The 26,264-nt window shown below is 38.3% G+C and overlaps 1 protein-coding gene and 1 long non-coding RNA gene across 3 annotated transcripts; both read left to right on the forward strand.

The window, feature by feature from the left end:
* Positions 1-989: 989 nt before the first annotated feature.
* On the forward strand, positions 990-15,674 carry ints3 (integrator complex subunit 3). The gene is made up of 29 exons (XM_058754253.1): positions 990-1,324; positions 1,819-1,902; positions 2,963-3,046; positions 3,165-3,278; positions 3,364-3,448; positions 3,530-3,596; positions 3,708-3,849; positions 5,534-5,663; positions 5,772-5,869; positions 5,947-6,138; positions 6,221-6,308; positions 6,495-6,574; positions 7,389-7,480; positions 7,630-7,736; positions 8,550-8,669; positions 8,906-9,035; positions 9,120-9,174; positions 9,262-9,365; positions 9,548-9,712; positions 11,367-11,520; positions 11,608-11,676; positions 12,047-12,122; positions 12,666-12,779; positions 12,861-12,909; positions 12,999-13,166; positions 13,955-14,055; positions 14,167-14,239; positions 14,337-14,490; positions 14,602-15,674. The coding sequence occupies exons 1-29, from the start codon at positions 1,241-1,243 to the stop codon at positions 14,668-14,670; spliced, it is 3,048 nt and encodes a 1,015-aa protein (XP_058610236.1). The 5' UTR covers positions 990-1,240; the 3' UTR covers positions 14,671-15,674.
* Positions 15,675-17,985: 2,311 nt separating this feature from the next.
* LOC131525914 (uncharacterized) lies at positions 17,986-20,637 on the forward strand. 2 transcript variants are annotated; one of them, XR_009267316.1, is made up of 3 exons: positions 17,986-18,174; positions 18,881-19,014; positions 19,133-20,637. It is a non-coding gene; the product is annotated as an uncharacterized LOC131525914 (long non-coding RNA). The 2 variants fall into 2 exon arrangements; XR_009267317.1 differs by having other exon boundaries at positions 18,896-19,014.
* Positions 20,638-26,264: the final 5,627 nt, after the last annotated feature.

Genomic DNA, 26,264 nt, shown 5'->3' on the forward strand with positions numbered 1-26,264 from the left:
CTGTTTAAGTATTACTGTTCAAATATATTTACTTATTAACGATCAACAAATGTTTACTGTATATTGAAAATATGCAGAATAATATATTGTGTTAATATATTAAATAAGGAATTGCTGCTTTTCCTATATTGAAAAATATGTGACAATATATTTACTTGTATATCGTAATGTATGTATTTTAATATTGAATCATATTGAATATATATATAAAACATTGTATTATGTATATATATATATATTAACATTGAAAATGAGTAAACTGAGAAGACTATACGCTTTAAACTGTATATATATCAAATAATATCTAACACTAATAAAGTAATCTTCCACAACATATCTGTCATTAAAATGTATTATATGCTACATTTTATAGCCTATATAATGGCTTTTCAGCAATATTTAAATACATAAAATCATTTTGAAACAGAAATAACAGCATATAATATATATTTATGAAAAATACAAGTGCCAGAAATTAGCTTTCTTAGTAAGCAGTGATATGTGGAATTGATTGCATTTTAATATAATAATCATAATTTTCGTTTACAATTTTATAATTGTAAAACAAAACTTAATTACAATGAATGTAGTCTATTATAAAACTTATAATAGGACTATTATAAAATAAGGATTATTGTTGTTGTTTTTGTTATTACGTTTTTAAATCTTCGAATAATATTGTTTTTTCTTGTTGAGAGCCCCAATACGACAAAATGTCTGCTGTTTCCACATTTAAAAGTCAGTACGCATTTATCCAGGTTTCATTAGCTTCACTCCAACCCTATAGTTTACTGTCTGTCTGAGTTTATACCCACATGTTTACACAGAAGCAGGGTTCTTGTCAAGTTGCACGGGCTTCTTTTTGTCTAACGGGTCTCGCTGACAGTTCCATCGCCGTGATTGGTCAACTGCCACGTCAATCAAAAGATCCAGCACGCGATTGGTATAAATGAGTCGCTCCGCTCCGCCTTCACTCCGCGTTCGGAACACTTCCGCTAAGCCACCATGCCCTGCGGAAGTTGAATTGTTACAGTCGGACACTGTAGAAACACTGGAGTGGTCGCTTGAAGGTGGCGAATTAAGAGTCGTAAACACACTGTAGGCGCCTAGGACTGGGCGGAGAGAGGGTTAACTAGTTCATAAGCCCCCAGACCCAAGGAAACAGTGAGGGACGGGTTTCAAACAGCGCCCTAAACCCCCGTCAGGTCCCGTGTGTGTGGGCGCAGCGAGGCGGGAGGAGATGGAGCCCTCGCCGGCTAAGGGTAAAGCGCAGGGTCGCCTTCTGGTGTCCACCAGCTTGGACGCCAAAGATGAGCTGGAGGAGGTAGGGATCGACTCATTCGCTTCGGCCGTCAACATACGTGTCAGTGCGTCCTTCACAGCACCCATTTGCGAAGAAAAACACGGGGGAAACTAAGTACAATAACAAAAGGACGAGCAGAATGGAGAAGTTGACACTATCAGACTTGTAGGACAGGGCTGATAGTTGCAGGGATGGCTTTTGTAGTCTGTTATTATCTTATTTATTGATTTAAATATAAAGGAAGGAGTTGAGGCAGCGGTGTAAACATGATGTGTGCTGAACGTTCAATGATGTTATCATGTCATACATGTCCTAAATGACAGCTGATGGTGTCAGTGACTCTCCATCTGCTGGGGAAGGTATTAAAAATTGATGCAGTCATGCCTTTAATTGAGATTAGACTATTCATGCATGAACTGTTATTGGGATCTGCAGTGTTATTTTGTTGTTTGGTGTTTTTGGCATGGCATGCATGCACATTGCTCTGTACTCACCTGTCTGTGTGTGTGTTTCAGCGCCTGGAGAGGTGTATGAGCATCACCACATCTATAACCAATGGACTGTCAGAGCGGGAAGCCAATGATGCTCTCACTGCTCATGTGAGTGTTTCAGTTACACCCTCTTATAATAACTTACACCCACTTATGATATGAATTTTATAACACATAATGGAATTTTATAGTTTTGATTTTTTGCAGGCCTGGAAAAGTGGTGTAAATTAGTAAAATGCTTAAAAGACTGTAGAATTTACTTTTTTCTAGATTTGCAAGTTTGAAAATGTTTAATCACCTATATATTGTTCTTTTTGAGTGCTTGTGTAGACCACGCCATATCCTCATAACTTTAAGATATCTGTTGACTGTTATTGTTGACGTTTGTATGCTAAGACATCTGCTGTGTTTTTTACATTTATTTTAAAATCAGATTTTTTCCACCGATTATCGTTCAGCTGTAAATGAATCAAAATTCACTGGTCAAAAAATGTGGGAATCGTGTTATCCTACACGTGTAATTCATGTGAAACAGAAGGTGACCTCTCCTTTGCTAAAGTCGTGGCAAAAAGGTTTTGTTTTGGCACATACTGGAAATCCTCTTCAACTACTTTAGCTGTGACACAGTAAAAATTATTTTATAAAACAGTAACTACATAAAAAGAAGTCTCTTTATGCTCAACAAGGCTGTATTTGTTTGATCAAAAATTCAGTAAAAACAGTAATATTGTAAAAATATTATCACAATTTAAAAGAACTCCCTTCTATTTGAATACATTTTAAAATGTAATTTATTCCTGTGATCAAAGCTGAATTTTTTGCATCATTACTCCACTCTTCAGTGTCACATGATTCTTCAGAAATCAGTCTGATATGCTGATTTATTGGTCAATAAACAGTTTTTTATCAGAGAGAAGAATAGCATGACATTTAGCCAAGGCCTTCTGGCTGCTGGTTAATGCATGTTGAATTTTGGTGCTCAGGTGAGGTACATAGGATCAAATCTGGCTTGCAACCTGTAATTTCTTGATCTAACTCCCCTATCTCCTCTTCAACATTTCATTCATAACTGGCTTGAAACTTGAGATCAATAAAAGTGGATAAAAGGCCTAAAATAAAATTCAAAAACAATTTGATGATTATGTTTAATGGGAATGTGTGTGTTCAGGTGTGTAAGGGTCCACAGCAGCATGAGGAGATTTGTCTTGGTCTCTTCATGCTTCTGCTCACAGAGTCCCCACAAGCACAGAGGGTATGTTGATGCTTCGTACATGAGATCTTATTCACATACATGCATGTACCACAGAAAGCTCTTCTACTCGCACTGTTCTCCCAGAATCCCACCATTAACATAGTATTGTGTCCTGCAGTGCTACAGAGACCTGACGTTGGTGAATCGGGACGGTATGAATGTGGTGCTCATCAAAATCAACCAGATCCTTATGGAGAAGTTCCTCAAGCTTCAGGACGTGTGCCGTACACAGGTGGGCTCCTGTCTGATGTCATTTCACAACACTGAATTTAACAGTAACACGCTGGTGACGTCGTGTCTTTTGTGTGTGTGGGCAGCTGGTGTGGTTGGTCAAAGAGCTGGTGAAGAGTGGAGTCATTGGAGCAGATGGGGTTCTCATGACGCTCATGAAACAGATCGCTGGTGCGTTGACACACAGATGCAAATCATGCTACGTTTACAGTGTATCCCTACATCATGTGTCTAACTTGCGTCAATCTGCAGGGGGAGACATCTCCAACAAAAACCTGTGGTTGGCAGAGAACGTGTTGGACATCTTAGTGGAGCAGAGGTGAGAAGTTTTGAGTCGAACAGCATGCACTGTGGGTGATAACTACGTCCATGCAAATAGACCAGCGTGAGTTTATTGGCAGCTTTGTGAATGTGTTTGTGTGATGGACAGAGAGTGGGTGCTGAAAAGCGGGATGTTGGTGGCCATGTCTGTGTACACGTACCTGAGGCTCATAGTGGACCATGGGACGCCAAACCTGCTGCCCCTCAGACAGAGAGAGGTGGACTTCTGCATCGGTTTGCTCAGAGAGAGGGTGAGTACTGGAAAGACTTCAGTTCTGGACACAGTGTTTCTGTTTTTTTGTGTGCATGTTTTTAGTTACATGAAGTACAAGGCTAAAGTATTTTTGAGGATTTTTTTGCTTTTCTGTGTTAATCATTTAACCCAATAAAGCCTGCTGTATCATATTTGATACGCAAATTGCTAGCGTAAATCATTAACATGATCAAACCTTATGAAAAACCTATTGTACACAATCTATTACGTCATGCCTTCTGTCATCTGATTTATAGTTCAAACCTCACATGTCTTTATACTGTGAAATCTTTAATAATTTTTATGATGTAAATGTAGAAAACACTTCTTTATTGTTCATAATATTTCAAGATGAACACTCGCTGGACTGAAGCAATTTAAGTTAACTTGATTATCCATACAACGTTAATTTGTTCATCTCTCAATTATCATTGCATTGCGTTAACATGTTTTGACCCCCACAATAAAAACTACGGAGCTACAGAATTTCGTCTTACTTTTGGCCATATAAATATCAGCAACTGCACCAAACTGCATGAGGTGGTGGTGGTGTTTTTTTTTCTTCCTCCTCGAGTATGAGCTCCATGTTCTATATCATACTGTACTGTATCATACAGCATGCACCTCATGGAGTTGATTTTTGACTGGTTGTGTAGATGGGATGTGGTTATCACACATGATGCAAAACTTTTCATCTGGATCACAACTTTTCTTAATTCTATTATCTGTATAAAAAGCAAAAAAGGCCAGGAATGAAAAGAAAGATAAATACTTTTTATTCCGAGCGAATCACCATAGACTAATTTCAAGGGCGTCCCCCCCTGGAGCCGGCAGAGGTGAAGTGTCTTGCTCAAGGGCACTAAAGCAGGATTGTGATGTCTGTATCTGGGTCAGCAGTTCCCTAGAGAGCACTTGGGATTTAACTTGTGACTTGGGCTTGAACCAGCTGTGATTAAATTAGGCTGCCTGCAATTATTCAACAGATTTATAGACACCATAAAATCTAAATTGACTGTACGTACCTAATGTAAATGTGCCTGGTCTTTTAGTGCACTGGGGCTTCAACTAACAGGGATTTTGATAATCAAATAATGGTCATAGGACATGTAGGTAAACAAATTAAATATTTAAATCTATAATATACACACTGCTGTTCAAAAGTTTAGGGTAAGTAAGAATTTTTTTTTTTTAATGCCCAACGAGACTGTATTTATTTCTCAAAAATACAGTAAAAACAGCAATTTTGTGAAATATTATTACAATTTAAAATAACTGCTATCTATTTTAATGTTTTAAAATATAATTTATTCCTGTGACGCAGTGCTGAATTTTCAGCATCATTACTCCAGTCTTCAGTGTCACATGATCCTTCAGAAATCATTGTTATATGCTGACTTGCAGCTCAAGAAACATTTCTTATTATTATCAATGTTCAATTTAAATATTTTTGTGGAAATCATGATACATTTTTACTAGGTTCTTTTACTAATAGAAAGTTCAAAATAACAGTATTTATTTGAAATACCCTGTTTCCATCCACTCAAATTCTAATGCATAAAACTTTTTTTCTCTGTATTTTATTACACATTACAGATGTTATTGCTGTTGTTACTGTTTCATCTTTTGTTGCCATTCAGTGGTGTTTCATGTTTTTAAATTGCTATATTTGTTTGTTTTAACAGTTCATGGAGTGTTTTATCATCGGGAGGGATCTAGTCAGACTCTTACAGAATGTGGCTCGTATTCCTGAGTTGGAATTGTTGTGGAGAGACCTGCTGCACAATCCTCAGACCCTTAGCCCACAGTTCACAGGTGTGTGGGAGGGAATTTCTACAGTAATGCAACGGTTTTGGACATGAATAGTATGCACAGTAAAGTCTGTGTTATTAAATTGGTCTGTCTTGTCCCGTCCTGCTGCAGGTATATTGCAGCTCCTCACCGCCAGAACCTCACGCAAGTTTCTGGCCTGTCGACTCACCCCTGATATGGAGACCAAGCTGCTGTTCATGACCTCACGGGTAAATGCACACAAACACTGAAACCACAATACGTTTATGACTTGAAAGGCAAAAACTCTTGCTCTTCCTGGCTGCAGGTCCGGTTTGGCCAGCAGAAGCGCTATCAGGACTGGTTTCAGCGGCAGTATCTGTCCACAGCTGAAAGCCAGTCACTGCGCTGTGACCTCATTCGCTACATATGCGGTGTGGTTCATCCATCCAATGAAGTGCTGAGTTCTGACATACTGCCACGCTGGGCGATCATTGGATGGCTCCTGACTACCTGCACGGTAAGTAAATACTAAAAACATTCAACTTATAAGATTTTTCTGGCTGTCATTTTGGATTCCATATCAGTCTGTCTCTCTGCAGTCTAATGTTGCTGCATCTAATGCCAAACTGGCCTTGTTCTACGACTGGCTGTTCTTCAGCCCAGAGAAAGACAGCATCATGAACATCGGTAAGAGAGGCAGGAAGCCATTAATGTGCCATTTAGCTTTGACTTTGTAAACAGACATGTACAAACCACATGCTTTGCCTTCACCCAGTCACTGATGCTCTGCTTTTATTTTCCTCTCTCATTTTATTTCCCCTTTCCTCTTCATCTCTCTTTCTGTTTCTCTCTTTCGGACTCTTGTTTTTTCAGAGCCAGCCATTTTGGTGATGCATCACTCCATGAAACCACATCCTGCTATAACAGCCACACTACTGGACTTCATGTGTCGGGTGAGAAACCCTCTCTCAGTTCTTACTGTATCTAAGAGCTTGTTAATGTCATACACAGTAGTTTGAGTTTTTTTTTTTTTTTTAATCCAATATACAATTTAAAACCACATCAAATCAAAATGGATCCAATTATACATTATGGTGCAAAGTTCATCTATACACATTATTCTAAAGAATTTTATTTTTATTTTCATTTTTATTTTCATTTTTTTTTTTTTTCCCAAAAGTATCATGACTTTCCATTTGAAATAACAGTAACATTTTACAATAAGATCTTAATAGTTAACATTGCGTACTGTGGTAACTACCAATGAGCAATGCATTAGTTACAGTATTTTATTAATCTTTGCTAACATTAATTAATAAAAATGCAACTGTTGATAGCTCATGTTTGCTCAGGTCCATTAAATATTAACATTATTAATACAGCTTTAGGTTTAGACAATGTATTGTGCATATTAACATGAAGTCGTTTAACTAAGATTGATACATGCTTTAGAAGTAATTTTGTCATCTTTTTGACAAAGACATATAGAAATATGTATATTCAGACAATAATAGAAAAATTATATTCAGTATAAAAGTGTTGACTTTTTTTTTAATACAGCTGTGCATTGTTCATGTTACTTCATGATAGCTAATGTAGTTAACTAATGCAAACAAATAGAAGCTTATTGTAAAGTGCTACTGGAAAAAATTACTTGTGCAACCAAAACCATGTTTGTGGGAAGAGGAATTTACAGAGGAAGTTCTGTGTGTTTTGAATTCCAGTCTTTCAAATCTTGGGTTAACCTGCTATTTTATTCCACTTCAGATCATCCCAAACTTTTTTCCTCCTCTTGAGGGTCAAGTGCGGCAGGGCGTCTTCAACTCTCTAAACTTCATCATGGAGAAGAGAGTTCTGGCGTGAGTTTATCAGACAGAAACACACACACTCACTCATTAGTATGTTCTCATACAGATACTTCATCAAGAAAGTCACCAGTGTTTTTCTGCTGATTTAGAGATGCTTTCAATATAATGATCCCTACTATCTCTCTCTCTCGCTCTCTCAGTCACCTAGCACCTCTGTTTGACAACCCTAAACTGGACCGTGAGCTGCGCTCTATGCTGCGAGAACGCTTCCCAGAGTTCTGCAATTCCCCCTCGCCGCCCACTGAAGGTCAGAGCTCCACACCACTGATTCATTGCCAGTCATGTCAAAAACAAAAGCTCCGAAACAATTTAGTCCACCAGACATATACAAAACAGACATTCTTTTTTTCGACATACTATGATTTGGGATGTACTAAACTTGCATATTAATCTTGATAAACCTCTTTTGTTAGGAAGAGGGATTTGTGAGCATTTTTGTGTAATTCAGGATAAATGACAGTGAATGTGATGCTAAAACGTGCAAATTTAAGTCTTACAACTCGTTATCTACTTTCCCATCTCATCAGTAAAATAAATGCTTTAGCAGAAATATGAAGTGTGTATAGTGGTCCTCAACATTTCTGACTTTTTGTCAAGGACTATATTGAAGGCCCTCAGAGATATTTGCTGTAATGACAAAGCTGCACAGATTCAAACTGTTTTAGTTACAGCAAATGTAAAATTAAACTAAGTGAAACCAAAATAATTAAATATTATTCAGTATGTATATTGATTAATATTATATGAATATTTAATTGATACAATGAAATAAAATAATTCAAATAATTAATTTCTCTAGTTCCAGAATTTGGTCTTTTGGAGTTTACACTTTTATATTGCCAATGAATTTACAACTTATCTATTCATTTGTGATTACAGGGACTTTTTTAAATACTGAAACAGCAATTTTTAGGCAATAAAATATTTTAGACCTTAAATTAAAATTAAAAAGGTTGAGATTCACTAGTGTACTCTCAATCTCAAAAGTCAGTGGAAAGGAATTGAGTTATGGCACGTTTTAATATTGATTTTTATTTTTATTTATTTTATTTTTTTGTAGTAAAAATGGAGGAATCTGTTCCTTTGGAGATGGACAATCATGTTCTTGATAAGGAGGATGGTTGCTATGACAATACAGATGCTACCTTCAGTGACGATGAGGAAGAATTGAACAACAAGGGTAAGATGCTTGCCGTAATGGCAGATAGATTTTAGCTCAGGCCTTCAGATCAACCAATTACGTCTCTGCTTCACAGCGTTACTTCAGTTGGAGTGGAGCACATGTTCTCTGCTTTAGTATTCAATCATGACAGAATCTAGATCAGTGGCTCTGGCTCAAAATGATGCCCATGACCCACTTCTGTATTTTCAGTTCATATCAGTGCCATCATGATATGAACCCATGTTTATCCCAAGGTAAAAAACGAGAGTTCAGGTTCCATCAGCTTAAGGAAACCTACATCGACGAGCCTGCTGACATCACACCTTTCGTCGACCAATTGGACGAGGCACTTAAAGAAAGGGTTCTGCAGCTGCAGAAAGGAAGGTGAGACACGTGATTAATAACATGTTTTACAGTTATAATAAGATCCCAGTTGCATGAGTATCAATTTGTGCGGTTCTTCCTCAGTGACACAGAAACGCATTGTGAGGTCATGCAGGAAATCGTGGATCTTATTTTAGAGGTGAGCTTTGCTCAGGGTGAAAATTTCAATCGGAGCTTTAAATACGGTTGATGATACACACATTATTTTTTATTTGTCCTCTTTCAGGAGGATTTTGACTCAGAGCAGATGTCTACTCTAGCTTCCTGTCTGGCTGAATTGTTTAAGAGTCACTTCAGAGGAGATGTGTTGCCTGAGGAGATCACAGAAGAGTATGTTTCTCTCTCTTTCTCGACTTCCTGTCTGGTCGGTTTGCACATTATTTAGTGGTTAGCGTTAGATATATGTCTTTGGTTCCAGCCTGCATTGTGTCCTGATTTCCCCTCCATATTTTCCTGTCACTATTGTTCATTTTTCTTAATGAAGAGGCTAATGGGTTGCTCTGTGTGTGCAGGTCATTGGAGGAGTCCGTGTGTAAGCCGGTCTGTCTGATCTTCAGGAACTTGTGTCAAATGCAGGAGGACAACAGCGGCTTCTCTGTCCTGCTGGACCTGCTCGCCGAGCTCTACCAGAAACAGCCGAAAATCGGTTATCATCTGCTCTACTACCTCAAAGCTAGGTAGGGTAAACAGTCCAAATAATATCATCCAAGTGACAAGTGATGAGCAACAAGAGATATCGCCAATCGGATAGTTTCTATTTTGTTAAGGCCATGACACACCAAGCTGATGGTCTGCCAGTGTCAGGCTGTAGTTAAGCACTAGACTGACCCTGTCGATGGCTTTTTGGCCAATTGAGCATGTTGAATTGGCAGCAAAGCCTGTTGTTGATGGAGCTCACTCTGATTGGCTGTTCAGCTTAACGAAGCAGTACATGAGAAGATGTGACAAAAACAAGTAAACACCACACCCAAGAGGGCAAACATAGAAGGCTCATGTCATTGTTTTTTCAGCAATTTTAGCTATTCTGGTTCCCCTTTTTGAATGACAAATACAGACTACTGCCACCTGCTGGAATGGAGAGTTAATTGACCCTTCGCCGGAAGTTTGATTGACAGGTGATCTGACCAATCATAACGCTGAATCTGCCATTTTTGTCCGACAAACAAACCAGACAGAAGAGTAGATTAATGTCGTGGGCTTGAACTTGAAAAATGGTGTGTTTTGACGTCTTTCCACGGGTGAAACAAGATACAGTACCTTCTGATTTTCATTCATGTTTATTTCATGCTATAACTAGTAAAGAGGAAGAGATGATCGCTTCACGTGCCGCTTGAACTGAGGCGCTGCACGACACATTAAAGAGCCACAAAACGGTATTTATTGTTTGAATTTCTTTAAAAAAATGACAATTTGAAAGATGAGACTTTGTTTCATACCTAAAGTAACCTGCTCTATACTGTCTGTCGGCGCGTTGTCGGTTTCCTCTTTGCTCTGCGATTTTTGTATTTTTCACTGCGTGAGTGCAAGTGTGTGGTGCAAGAGCGGCGTGACTTGTCGAACATAGCAACAGTAACGAAGGGGGCACGTCTTTGCGAAGGGTCAATTTCGTTTATGCAAGCACAAACAGAGTAGAGGTCTTCTCGGGTCCTAAAATCTGTACCCGACACAAATCATCCCAACCTGATGTGCATAAATTTTTTTTTTTTTTTTTTTGGAAACCCCGGTGTCCTGCTGACTGATTTGGTCACTGCTCCATTACTTTCATTTATTTATTATTACTTTATATTATCGCCTACCTGATGGATAAAAGTTATTTGTGAGTTTGTCTTTCAGTTGTGACTAGTGGATTGAAAAAATAAATGTGATAGCTTGATTAAAAATTAAATTGATAGCCCAATAAATCACTGAATCACTAGTCTTGTCTGCATCACTATTCACCTCATTCCAGCAAAGGGCTTCTGCACATAAAAAGAAAAGCCCTGCATGAACACGCAGTGTAATGAAGCGAGTGGCTTTTCCTGATGGATCTCATATCTATAAGAAGGATTTGTGTGTACTAGGTTATTGGGTCCATTTGGAAAAAGCACAATTATTTTAAATTGCCACTAATACTGAACCCAACCCATGTCCGAGGCACTCTTTGACATTTTGGACCCAAACCCTTTCAGGATCCAAGTAGACCCGTGAAAACCTTGAATACAGAGCATATATTTAATGAAATCCCACTCTGTGCAATTTGATAATCACTAAGCCATTAGTCCCTTTTTTCTTTCGATTAATCATGCAGACCTACTCTGAGCGCATAGTAGACCGTTTTGTGTGTCTTTGCAGCAAAGCGGCGGCGGGGAAGATGAGCCTGTACGAGTCCTTTGCTCAGGCCACGGCTCTGGGAGACCTGCACACCTGCTTGATGATGGACATGAAGGCCTGTCAGGAGGATGATGTGAGGCTTCTGTGCTACCTAACCCCCTCCATCTATTCAGAGGTAACACACCTCATACTCCAACACCATGTGCCTGCAACAGAGGCTTTCACAGCCTTGTTTGACTTTTTCTGTGTCTGTGCTGTACAGTTCCCAGATGAGACCTTGCGTAGTGGAGAGCTCCTCAACATGATCGTGGCTGTCATTGATTCAGCACAGGTTTCAAATATACACCTTTGAATGAAAAGTTGACCCAAAAATGTTCTCAACTTCGTGTCATTCCAAACCCATGAGACACTTTCACTTTTGAGAGACAAATGAAGATATGTTTAATGAAACTGTGAGATTTCTTTCCCTTCATAGAAAGTCTATTATAGCAAAACTTTGACGCTTCTGAAAATTCATAAAGGCAAATTATTTTGTTTGTAAAGATTTAACTTAAGTTAGCAAGTAGGGTGTGACACGAGGGTGAGTGATGGGGGGGAAAAATCCTATTTTTGGCTGAACTTCCCTTTAACACTGATTACATTTTTATATTATTTTTTCTTAAAATCGCTTTTAACCTCTTACTCTTGTTTTAACCTCACAGCTTCAGGAGCTGATGTGTCACGTGATGATGGGTAATCTGGTGATGTTCCGTAAAGATTCAGTCCTCAACATCCTCAGTAAGTTTACAGCAGTTTTCAAGCTGACCCCACAAGTCTCTGTTCAAATTTCATAGTTACACCTAACAAACCAAACGCCAAGTTGGAAAATGAATTGGGGCTTAAGGCAAAAATTCCCCCCAAATTCAAGGTAAAGATGGAAAAAATGCTAACTAAATCTGTTACAGGTATCACGGTGTTCTTTGCTCCCTTTCTGTATATCATCTATTTCCAGTTTGAATAACTTTTTTTTTTTTTTTTTTTTTTTTATGCTACTAAAATATGAAGTCTTGATTTTTATACATAAGCAATTAACTAATTCATAAATATTCATAGTTTGTTTCGTCTGTGTAGTTATAATATGACAATGAACACATTTAACTATAATAAATATAGTTTTTAATAGAAAAGTTAGTTTTTCACCCTGACAAATGTGAGCGTCAAACAGACGTCTGTGCCAAAAAATGCTTTAGAGTGAAATCTAGTTGTTTATCTGTGAATGTGGCAGACATTCTTTCATTGCTTTGTAAAGCTAATTTTGTTCTGTGCATCTGTGTGTTTTAGTTCAGTCTCTGGACTGGGAAACGTTTGAGCAGTACAGCACATGGCAGCTTTTCCTGGCACACAATATCCCTCTGGAGAGCATCATCCTCATTTTACAGCACCTCAAATACAAGGGTGAGCGTCTCTCTCCATAGACACACTTTCACTCTACGCATACTCGGTCCACCCATAATCCTCTTTGCTCTCTACTCACAGAACATCCAGAAGCTCTGTCCTGCCTGCTGCTGCAGTTACGAAGAGAAAAGTAAGTCTTTCCACACAGATGGTTATTAATCTTGTCTGCTGTGGGACGCAGTCATAATTTATTTATTTTTTTGCTGTGTCGTGCTGAAGGCCGAGTGAGGAGATGGTGAAGATGGTGCTGAGCCGACCTTATCACCAAGAGGATCAGTTCACCACCAGCATCCTGCGGCACTGGGCGGCGAAACACGATGACCTGCTGGGAGAGCACATCAAAGCCCTGCTCATCAAGAACAACAACATGCCCCGTAAACGACAGAGGTAATGACATATTCATCCCTCAGAACTGAAAGATGGATGTGGAGTGTTTAAGGCCCTGGGCTGAGCACACAAAGGTTGAGATTCAAGCTCAAGTGGATTGAACGCAGGGTCTGTATCCCTGGAGAAACATGAAATGCATTAAATATTTATACTGTAAAATTACCCAATATTATGAAGATCTTGCCGGTGGGACAGTTGTCTGCCCACTCATTGTCATGACTAGCAAATATGATGGCAAAATATTTAACAGCTTCTCTTATTTAAACCTCAGTAGCAAATAGCCAATATTGCTTCGGTTTGATTTATTTCACAAATCTATTATTAAATGTCCTTCAAATAAATTATTAAAAACACTTCTGTGTATTCATGCAGGGAATAATTATGTGGAAAATACTATTTTAAGTAAATCTTTATTTGCGCTAAACATTTTGCATCTACTGAATTGAAATAATGATTCTCTAATTTGGAAAACATTTAAGTCGTGACATTTATTTATTTTGTTTTTATGTTGTTTTGTAAGTTTAATTTCATTCAGCAATTTGAAATCACAGAATAAATGACATTTTAAAATGTTCAATTTGAAAACGGTTATTCAAAATCACAGTAATATTTCAGAATGTTACGGTTTTTTTTTTTTTTACTGTGTTTCTTGTCAAATTAATGCAGTCTTGGTGAGCAGAAGAGTCTTTCAAAAACATAATAAAAAAATCTTACCGCCCTCAAACTTGTAAAAAGTTGTGAAATTTTTAAAAAGACGCATATTTAAGTTGTGTGTTGTTTTTGTGCAGTTTGAGGAGCTCCAGCAGTAAACTGGCTCAGCTGACCCTAGAACAGATGCTGGAACATCTGGACAGTTTGAGACTCAATCTCAGCAACACCAAGAACAACTGTGAGTTCAACACCAGAATCTTACAGTCCATAAAATGCCACTAAATACTCAGCCTTGTTGTCTGTTTTACTGTTTATATTGATTTAAACAATGTTCTTGTTGTTGTATCAGTCTTTTCTCAGACGCCCATATTACAAGCCCTACAGCATGTTCAGGCCAGCTGTGACGAGGCCCACAAAATGAGGTGTGTTTTTTGCTTGATAAAGCACAATTATCATCTTCTATTTTATCAGTCTTATCTAATCTTATTTTATCGTAACTGTTTTCTTTTCTTCTGCCAGGTTCAGTGATCTTTTCTCATTAGCTGAGGAGTATGAGGATTCCTCCAAACAACATAAACCTCGACGCAAAGCCCCAGCATCCTCGCCACGATCCCGCAAGGGTTCGGCTCCTCAACCCAGCAATGAAGAGGAGAGCGCGTCCAGCAGCGCTTCGGTAAACCCACGCTCGCAACATGACATAATCACGAAAGCCTTCAGGCCAGCACCCATATTATTATTATTATTATTATTATGTTTAAAATGGCCTTTGTTGACTGCTCTCCAGGAGGAAGAGGATTCCAAACCCAAAGCTTCCAAGAGAAAACGGAAAGCAGTAGGATCTGACAGCGACTGAGAGGACAAACCCTCGTCTCCACGCCAACCACACCCAGCATAACCACGCCCCCTCTGCGACTGTGATGTCACTGGAGACTACCTGCCAATCATCTGCTCCAGCCACTCAGGGGCAGCCTGCCCAAACACTCTTCCTCCTGTAGGGGCACAACTCTTTCTCTGGACTCAAATGCAGTGGAGCCTGGGAGACGAGTCTCTGCCTTCTCTAACCACTGGACTCCTCGGCTATTTCAAGCTCGAGAGTTTGGTTAAGTGTGAGGACGGGCGCAGTGGGGGTGGCTAAGCCTGGAGAACCTACATCCAGACTGGCATAGACTGACAGACGTACAAACAAGACAGACTGCCTTAAAGGAGAGGGTTACTTAATGTTCCCCAATGGCCCACCCATAAAAATTCATGGTAATATACTTCAAAGAGCAATTACCACTGATGGTAGTGAACCCAGACTGTAACATGAAGTACAGGGATCTTAAACTGATTGAAGATTTTACCGGTTCATTTTGGAATAGTGGAAAGCAGATAGGGGTGTTCAGGTTCAAGCCTTTTATCTTTTCATGTTGAACAGACCTTTCCCCCGTGCCCATCATAAATAAAGATTTGGACGCCGTGGCTCTTCAGAGTGGAGCCGAGACTTTACAGAAGGTCTGTGAGTTTTTATCTCATGTTTGAAATGAAAGCAGGACCTATAAACAGAGGACTCGACTTGATGGACTTTTTAAAGAATTCTTTCTACTGACTTATTTTCATAAAAACAGATTGTAACTATGTTAAAGGACTATGATATTAATAAAAAAGGGCGGAAGAAGTTTGGTTTTCTAACCAAAATGTCACGTTTGAAGTCTTGCATTCTTGATGGGATGACAACAAACCTACTGGCTGTCCTCAATAACATACTACCAACACTCCAGTATTATTTACTATTTCTTTAGTTTGCATACTGAATGTCTACTTTGCTTAGCATGCAGTTTTTCTCAATGCACTCCAACTACAGGGTTGCCAGGTCTGTGCAACAAACTAGCCCAATGGGCCATTCCTAAATATCCAAACTCAAAATATGCCATTTACACACCTAAAATACATATTTTATAGTCACTTATACATTATAATGCACAAATTCAACTTGAAATTTGAGATATATGTATAAAAAAAAAAGCATCCCTGTTTCATGCTAAAGCATTTTAAAGATAATTTTGTAAAATCCAAAAAAGCTTTACATATCTTTATTGGAAAGGGTTTAAACATTTTTATGCTTGTTCCATAAACCATAAGCAATTATTTCACATACACCTGTGGAACAGTCCTTTAGACATTTACGGTTTTACAGGTGGCAGGCAATAAAGGTCACAGTTACAATAACTTAGAACAGTAAAGAGACCTTTCTAGTAATTCTGAATAACACTGGGTTCCTTAACGTGCCATAGTCCTGCTGCAGGGAGGCATAAGGACTGCAGATGTGGCCAGAGCTGTAAACTGCCATGTCTGTAGCAGAAGACGAGATGTAAGAAACCGTGTCCCTCAAGACATGTCCAGGAACTTGCAGGCACCGTGGTGGAAGAGAACATCTCAGAGTTGTTGAATCTTTTGGGTGTGTGTGCAAATACTACATTAAGAAATTTGCTGGAATTAAAAGCAGTTGAAAGTTAGACGATGTTCATTTTCTTGCCGAGTCTTAAACTTACAGGAGATAAAAGGCTAAAAGTCACCTTAAGACTTTTATAGAACACAACGTTACTTTTGCACAAAACCAGCCCTGAAACTTCTGCCTTTATTTAATACTTGAGACCGATTCAAGCAACCAGAGTCTGGGTTGTCTGCACGCAAGTGAATGTGGTTTTACGTCATCTGAAGAAACAAACTAGTAAATGACTAAAACTGTGCACAGACTAGAATTAAAACACTTTTATTTGACACTTAAAAGGTTTTCTTTGTACAAAAAGCACAGTACAACAGGCTATACGAAGGCTGATATTGGTTACTACTTTCTAGAACTTAAGTTTTTGTTTAGGGTTTGTTCTTTTGGGAGTAAGACTCCTCAAGAGAGTCAATTGTTTGTTCAGGAGCAGTTCCAGACCTTCTCTCTTGGATCTTCGAGGGGAGAAACAGTCTTTCGGGCCATCTTGCAGCTTTCTAGTGGAGCCGTTTCTGTTGCTTGTGGAATTGAATGTTGAATCTGAAGATGTTGGCGAAGCCAAGGAATCCACCGGCACTCTGCTTTCTTTACACCGTCCCTGCTTATGGAATAAGGACTCTCTCCGGCTGATGCTGGGACTGGCAGCCAAGGTCCGGAAGCCATAAGGTGTGGTGACCTTTCCAACGTGTTCCAGAGACATGGCTGCACACGTCGAAGGGTCTGAGAGATCCTCTGTGGCAGATTTCCGTAGGCGTTTCAGCTTCATCTTAGGGGTGAAACAAAGTTTGGCAGAAATCCTTGGTGAGCCAGTGAGAGGCTGATGTCCAGGAGACTCTTCTTCTGGGCTCTCTGGAGACAACAGCTTATACGTGTCCTCATCTTTTTCTTTTTTGCGATACAGCCGAGGAGACATGGATAACTTTGGAGGAATAGTAAATTTCGGGATTCTTCCTGGGGTTAGTGGTAGATTTTGCCTGGAGAACCCCTTGGGTGTCATGATGCTCTCTAAACTGGCTACTCCACAAGCAAACATTTCTCAAGCTTTACAGACAAAAACAACTGCAGCAGAATCTCTGGTTTTTCAGGTTCACCACAAGGTACTGAACATTTATTCACAAGAGGTCTTGTTAACTTGTTAAATGTTTCTAATGAGTAGCAGGTGAACATCATTAGAGTTTCATCCTTGATTGGCTGACAGCTCAAAATCCACTCAAATCTTTTTTTTTACTGTTTAAAATATTTTCTCGTGTACTGTCTTTTATATCTGTTAATAAACAAGAAAATACAAGAAAAAATTTCTAGATTGATTCCCCGTCCAACACAGCAAGGGTGTCCTAGCTGGTGGGATTATCAGTGTTTGTTTTTTTTTTTTAAACAAATGTTTGTAATCAAGTATTATTATTTCGTCGAAACTAGTGGTGCAGAAATTACACATTTAATCGGCTGTAAGCCCGAGGGTTCGGCAAACTAACTTCAAGAATATAAATAAACTTCAATTTTTTTTTATTGCACAGCGGCCAGGTTTTGATCGCATTATTTTCAAATTATTTTCAGTTATGAACCAAAACCACAAAGACGTTGAATAAATATGAGAAACAATAAGATAAAACTATCATTTAATTTTTTTTTTTTTTTTTACACTTAATTACCTTTTATTATCTATGGAGAGCACGCTCTATCTTTTTCTCTCCCGCGTGCACGCGCACACACAGACAGGCAGATAAAGACGAAAGCGATCGAACAGAGCTGTTGTCAGCGCTGATATGTGACTTTATCAATAAAATGAACGAGGACTAACTTGAAATTTCTATAAAATGGTATTTTTTTAAGTAGTTAAGCTCTCGCGCAACACTGTTGACAGCCGCGCAAACTCAGGTAAAATTCCGCTTTCTCTCTCTCTCTCTCACACACACACACACACACAATAAACATAACATTTCTCAAGAGCTATTTTCAAAGGGGACCCAAAGATGTTATGGGGACTTTTTGTACTTGACTTTTTGGTGCACTGAAAAAGTGTTCTTCTTATGTCCGTTTTTCTTTTCTCTGTGGCCAAAAACACAAAGTGATTAAATATGAGTTCGGTAGGTTCACCACGCGGTCATATAATTATTAGATTAACTTGCATCATCAACATAGTATTTTAGGTTTTGTCTGGGACAGAGGAAGTCTCTTGCTTGGATATTAAACTGCAGAAAGCCACATAGGTTTCAGTTATCATCATGTTTTTTATGGAATCCCATTTCAGTCAAAATTATGCGATGAAAATGTTGAAATTATGAAATTAAAAGTTAGAATTATGACTTTACAAATCGAAATTGACTTGATGACTTTTATATTGGTCTGACACAACACAAGATCTAATGAATTGTGAAGAGTAGGCCTATGTGGGACATTATAAAATGAATTGGCTTCAAACAGTTTGGAAGACCAAGTGCAGTTCATACCTTGTTAATAAAGCACCACTTACAGACGAGCAGAATATACCCCAGAATATTGCACGTTAAGTTTTGTTTGTTTGTTATTGTTGTTGTTATATATTATATGGTTAACATGAATGGTTAACATGGCCTAATGGAAGAAGACTGATTAAAAGGAGTGTTTTGTATCCTGAGTGACGATCATGGAAACACATGGAGATATGGAGCTGAACTGAAGAGCATTCCCTACAACCAGCGCAAAAACAACCTTGACTTTGAACCAGATGAGTGTCAGGTATGAAGATGATAACTTTTCACTGTTCTGTTTTAGCAATATTGGTGGTTGTGTGACAGAAATATGGATCAGAAGAGTTTGTAAAATCTTCAAACTTCTGTCTTGTGTTTCGTCAAAGCCAGTGGAGCTGGATGACGGCAGCATCGTGATTAATGTGCGCAACAATAAAAACTACCACTGCCGCTGTCGTATGGTCGTACGCAGTCTGGATGGAGGAGAGTCTCTGCCGGTGGAGCAGCTGGTGTTTGATCACACACTGGAGGATCCTGCGGTCGCAGCTGGAGCTTTAGAGAAGGAAGGAGTGCTTTACTTCACCAACCCAGCCAACACTAACAGCAGTGAGCATGATGATATCAGTGTTTCTGAGTCCTGGTTGTGGAGTACCACAGGACTGCACCTTATGGAGCTTTCTCTTTTAACACACCTTACTATTTTTCTAGATTGCTAACACACAATCTCAAAACTACACACCAGCTTGTGCAAACTTCAAACTTCCAAGGCACAGACAAACATTTTAGTCCAAAAAAAATGTTTTTATTTTTTTTTTTTTTTTTTTTTTTTTCCAGACACAAACAGAGATAATACACAGACTACTTTCCTGTCTAGAGAACACTAGTGAGATTAATTTCAAAGACTGTTACAAAAACATTCTTTTGGGAAACGGGAAGCATTTTGCAAGTCGATGTCTGTTACAGTATGCAGCATAAATAGAGGGGTAATCACCTGTGCTTCTGTTTATATCATCCTGGGATTCTGATTGGTGTGTCATCAGTTTTGCTGCTTAATGTTCACACGTGGATTAATGTGTGCTATTTGTGTTCATTTTGTGATTTCTTGAGGTAGTTATATTGTGTGTTTGTGTTTTCTAAATGAGAACATGGTTAAACCTGTGCAAAATGATGCTGTTCTTCTGTATGGTTTTGCAGAAAACACTGAGCAAATTGGAGCATGTGTGAAAACAGGTGAAATGTGTTCAAAGTTTTGAGAAACGTGTCTTTGTTTTGAGAACTGTATGAATGGTTTGGGAAATTGGGCCAAATGAGTCAGTTACAGTATAGTGTTTAACAATCGAGAAAAACTGTATTAGGGAGACCTCCAAAATGTTTATTTTAGAATAATTCAAATTCTATTTCAGGATTTCTGTGAACTCTGCAATGACGTTTTCCTCCAATAATTAAAACTGTAAAACTTAAACTATATTATATAAACATACTCCGTTCAGTGAAGAATAACAAATGTGTTGGAGGGACCTTTTTCCGTTTTTACCAAAAAATGAAATCACTCTTTTCCAATGAATAAAATTAAAATAAAAACATAATATGTATTCATAAATATCATGAAAATATTTGTACAAACATTAGAAAAAACAATTAAATAGTGGCTTCTGCTAGGAAAAAAATACATGAAAATAAAATATTTATAAAAACATGAATGATATATATACATTTATACGTATCATGAAAAGGTTTGTCTAAACAATAGGAAAAATAAATAAATAAATAATGACCTCTGCTAGGAAAAAAGACATGAAAATTGCAATTAGATGAAATTGCATTTTCTGACTATGGCCAGTAGATGGTTGCAGGACTCTATGGATTGACAGATCTCCAATGTTAAAACAAATGCCTACAAATTATTATAAATGATATATTCAAAATGTATAAAAAAAATTATTTATTAAAAAAAAATATATTTTTTGATTGTTAGTATTTATGTTGAGTTGAGATTTTCAAATAATTAGTAAGGTAGAATTTTTCGCAAGGAGCCAGACTCAGATTGTGATCTTTAGAAATTGTTTTTAAGGGGATAGAAAATACAGTTTGTATACAGTATAAAAAACTATTATGTCTATGGAGTGTGTGTGTGTGTGTGTGTGTGTGTGTGTGTGTGTGTGTGTGTGTGTGTGTGTCTTCATATGTGAGTGTGTTCTACATTTTAAAATAAAATTTAGATTCAAACAGAATTAGGTTTGTGTGAAATTTTGTCACTCAAATAATGTCACCCTTCCATCTTTTATATTGACCGTAATGAATGAGGTCACTAGTGTCACAAATAGAAGCTACAGAAACCCAGCTCTGCATATAGAGAAAACAAGGCACTATTCCTTAAAGCTGCGTTGTTGATTTTATTAAATTCAGAAAACAGGACACATCAAAAGAACAACAACATTTATTTATTGAGAACTCTCTGCCAGAAATATTGGACACTTAAGACAATTGAAAATGTATAAATGTAGGCTATTTGGATTATATAGAAAAATGTCAAAACAAGTGCCGTTTAGTTGAAAGAAATGGAGCCCAAGCACACTTTTAAGTCAGTTTTTTTTTTTTTAAGTTTCAAAATATGAAGCAATACACATAATGTTCAAATATGTGAACTAGATCAACTTTTATGAGAGGGTGATTTCCCACTACAGGCGGCCACGCAGTTTTAAATGTTTTCTGTGAGATAAACAAAGAATGCAGAAACAACAGTCACCTCATCTAAATATTCACAACAAACACCCTTTCAAAATGAAACCAAGAAATAAGACCTACACTTTTACTGCTTGTCCTCACAGCTTCTCAAGTAGCATATATTGCTGCATTAGGATCCTCTACTTCAGATTTGTCTCACTATTTCCAATTTTTTAAACTTTCTTCAGTTATTATTCATCTTTTTTAAGGCAAGTTCTTTGTTTGACCATGTTCAAGCTTATGTACAATAGTTTAATCTTAAAAGACATCTGTAAAAAAATTAAATTAAATACTATCCCACCCTAAAATGCTAATTCCACTCACACTCGACCAGATTTGTTTAATAAACAAATATAACTGTATTACCCCTAAATTATCATAGAGGCGGACAGCTATCAAAACTGTCTTTATTGCCACACCATTTGGATGTGCAACATTAATCAATATTGTGAGAAGAGAACATAAAAGAAAAGCGGTATAATTCTGTACCTTGCTATTTCTGAAATGTATTTGGACTTTCCCAAAAACAGAACAATATGTCTTTAACGAATATATCCAAAAAGTTTGTATAGGTTTAAACTATTAATTGCATCATTTTTTGTGTGTAATCTCCAATTTGATGGGATCCTACCCTTAAATGATTTCTCATAGTACTCTTCCAGATCCTTTTGGAATTTGCACACAAACCATTTCCAATATATTCGTTTAGGATAAGTAGCATATTCTGAAACAAGCAAAAACCTGTCATCGCAAACTTCTCTTGCTATTCTGATGCTATTTGATGTTTTAAAACATTTTTTACTTGCAGCCCAGCACAAAATTCTACACAGATTATCAGTTCCATCATAATAGTGCCCACTGATTCCAGTTATTCTGTGTGAAAGAACACAGTGATCTCCATCATGGTTTTCTGTTTGGGTGCAGGTGGCTTTACAGAAGGGACACTGAACCCAACAGCACTGACAGAACTGATCAATCAGAATCTCATCTGGCCTGTCCTTGAGGTCCAGTTTTTCATAAAATGTATCTGTGTTGAACTCTTTGCTCGTGTCAGGCATTATAGCAGGAAGCTTTGTTGTTATCACTTCTTTGAGGAGGTTGAAATCATCAACATCATCATGTTTGACTCCACTGAGGTCTTTTTCAGAGAATATCAGCACATCTGAAAGCTGCTGTGTGAAAGTCTTCAACCACAAATCAACATTTCCACTGTTTGTTTGAACTCGTTCAGTAGATTCATGAACAGCATCAGTGATCTTCTTCTGCAGGAGTTCAGTGTTCTTCTGCATCGTGGGCAAAACACTGAGACTGAACCTACGAGTCATATACTGACTGACTTCATCTCTGATTAAATTCTCAAAGTGCTCTCTGGGATGATTAATGTAGTCCATGTACGCAGAAAAATTCTCCTGTTCTGCCAAAAGCTTCAGGATGTGTATCTCCAGATTTAACCTGTTTCCATTCAGTGATTCACAGTTTAGTCTGATGTCATTTATCAAATCTCTTGCAGACTTTGAGTAGATGCTCTGCTCAATGCGCTCTTTAAGTTTCTGACACAAGATCTCACCAAAAATGACAGATGAAGCGGCTCCTTGGAGGTGTTTCTTGAAAATACTGTAATGCTCTTGTTTCTTTTTCTCCAGATAGAGAACAGGATCATTGGCTTCTCTGAACAGTCTGTGTTGCTGAGTGAATGTCTTGTTTGCTCTTTTAAAGATACAATAAACCAAGTCAACGAAGAATTCATTCTTGAACACATAGTTCACTGATATTTCCTGATGTTGTCGAACTCTCACCTTGATGTAATCTACAAGTTGTTGAATGCAGCTGACATTGAAGCCCATTTTTACGATGTTAAATGACATAAGCTTTTTGTCTATTTGCTGGGCAACATCTGCGACAAAGATTCCTATTTGAATTTCATCCTCTTTAGAGAGAGCATTACCAAACCTTTTTTTAGTTGCTTTGATGGCATTTTTAATATGACCTGTAAATCCACTGGATTTCTTTAACTGCACATAATCTGAATAACTTGGTACAGAAAAAACATTCCTGCACTCACTGCTCTCCCTCCAGGAGTCTACAGGAGCACTTTTAAAGATGTCACTGAGGAGTAGTTTCACCTCTTTCATTATGTCAATGTCTTTGATTGGAGGAGTATCTGTGATGATCTTCTTCACACACTCTTTCCAAAACAAATCAAACTCCTTCTTCAGTGTTTCCTCATCTTTTGCTCGGTCTTTGAGTTTTAAGACAAGTTCTTTGCTCTTTTCAATAAGAGTGTTTTCAGTTTCCAGCATGGCACTCCGAAGTTTCCAGGACCATTTGTTGTATTCTGTCTCTGGAAAGCTGAACACAAATTGTTCATTCAGTAAAGCATCCCAAAGCTCTTGAATGCGATCTTTTAAGTCTATCAGCTTCATTCTATCTGATTTAGACACATGAGACATAATAGTTTCCTTCAGTTCTTGTATATTCTCACAGTAGTTTGGGTTTGTTGGTGCCATGGGTGGGTTGCCCTCCCAGAGCTGAGCAAAGTACTTCACATCATTACTTATATCAAATTCAATTACATCACTGAAACATTCTGCATCGTAGACTTCATCTTTAGCAGCGAGTTTTGTCATCTTATCCAGAGTCTCCTGCAGTCGTCTCCTTACCTCCATGTCTTTCTCTCCAGCTGTGACGTCTGAAACGTTCTGATGCACAAACACACAGCTGGGATTCAGTCTGACCTTCTTCATCCTCAGGAAAGCCTGAACAACTATCTGAAGAATGTCCTGCATCTCAGATAGGTTTTCTCCAAAGATGTTGATCAATGTCACATTTGAGAGACCAACAACAAATGTGGCCATTTCATTGGCATGATGTCTTGTTGATCTTACAGCCATTTCAGAACTACGAAGACCTTCAGTATCTACAACCAGAATATAGTCAAAGTTCAGCTGTGCTTTCATCTCGTCTGACACTCTGACCAGCTGCATGAAAGCTCCTCTGGTGCACCTGCCAGCGCTGACGGCAAACTGCAGACCAAACATGGCGTTTAACATGGTGGATTTACCAGAGCTCTGAACCCCTAAAACTGATATCACAAACACTCTCATGTCTCCAAGTTTCTTGATAAGTTCATCTAGAACAGCAGTAATCCAGATCACAGGAACATGAGCAGCATCTCCATCCATCAGCTCCAGTGGAAATCCAGAGATCATCATCTCCGCTGCAAGACTTGGCAGAGAAGAGATCTCAGACTCCAGACCGACCTTGATCTTCTGCACAGATGAACATGACTCATAGATCTGACCGATCTCCCTCATGATGTGCTCCAAGCCAAAGGCTGCAGCTTGAAGTTCCTCAGATATTGCCTCAAGTTTTGTTTGTTCAGTCTTAAGCTGTTCAGATTTCTTGTTGCTCTCTTTCCGTTTTATGACTGTTGACCACTGTTCATCATACTTCTGATGAAGAGCAGAAAGGTCAGCTGAGATGTTTTCATCAAGGAGGATTCCAAGCCATTTTAGGAAAAACATCTTTTTTGCAGAACCTGAGTTCATTTCTTTAATGAAGAGCTTCATAAACTCACTGATGTCATGCTCATGCTGCTGTTCACAGATTTTCATCAAGTCTCTGCTTTTTTTACTCCTCGTGTCTAATTCATTAGCTTGAGGTCGATGTAGTTCTTTGTTCTTCTGACACCACTGATGCCACAGTTTCCCCTGATAGGGCAGAACTGATTCTTTGATTTCAGTCAGATTTTTATTCTTCAGCAAACTCATCATCTGCTGAGCTGCTTCTTTTCCGCTCCTGCAGTCATCATTATTTTTCTCATCTGTTATGATATCTGAGTGTTTGGACACATCTTCAAGAACAAAAATGGAAGTTGAGTCTGAAGATGACAATGAGATACAATCATTTATAGCTCTTCTGAGTTCCTCAGATATATCTGATTGGCTTCTGTCTTTCAAACCAAATTTATATTTTCCTTTCCGTGTCTCAGTAAGAGCTAAATCACTCTCTGCAAAAAGACAAATGAGTGGTTTTGAGTCATTATAGAGTTTTTCAACTTGTATCATTCTTTCATCATTTCTCTGAAGTTGTGGTAGAAGAACAACATTGACTGAAGCCATTTCAATGAGAATCTGCAGCTGTTTCTCATTGTCTCCTGCATCACCGTGAAGGTTACAGAATGCAACACAGTCATTGAATTTATCTGTGTTTTTCCCAGCGGGGCAGAACCAGGCGATCTCCACCACTCCATCCATCAGGACTCTGCTTCTGCTGCTGCCTGGGCAGTTCCTGTGGAAGAACGTGTTGTGTTTCTCATTGATCAGGCTGTTCATCAGCTGAGATTTGGATGAGGATACAGAGCCAAACCTGAAGAAAGACACCATTGGAGTTTGTGCCTTGTAGACCGGCTGGTTTTGACTCATGATCTCATTGTTGGTGTTTCTCATCTTCCAGCTCTTGTTGATTTGTCTGAATGTCCAGAGAGGAAACACTATCTGTTGTGTGAATGGATCAGGAACAAGCAGAGGCAGAGCGTACTGACACTGAGACAGTTTAGTTACCATCAGCTGCTTCAGGAGACCATCGGCACAATGAAACGCAGCCATCTGAACATCCATTGGATGAACAGGGTCACTTTTACTTGTTTTGTTGTCTGACATTAATTCAGAACAAAAGTCATCAAAATCAGCTTCTTGTTTAAATGAATCGTTGTTACATTGCTGAGTGTGACCTTCCTCATTGGTCTTAACATTAATACATCTTGCTTTATAGTCCATCATCAGCAGTTTGTGT

This window comes from Onychostoma macrolepis, chromosome 19 (assembly GCF_012432095.1).
Source record: "Onychostoma macrolepis isolate SWU-2019 chromosome 19, ASM1243209v1, whole genome shotgun sequence".
NCBI classification, from domain to species: Eukaryota; Metazoa; Chordata; class Actinopteri; order Cypriniformes; family Cyprinidae; genus Onychostoma; species Onychostoma macrolepis.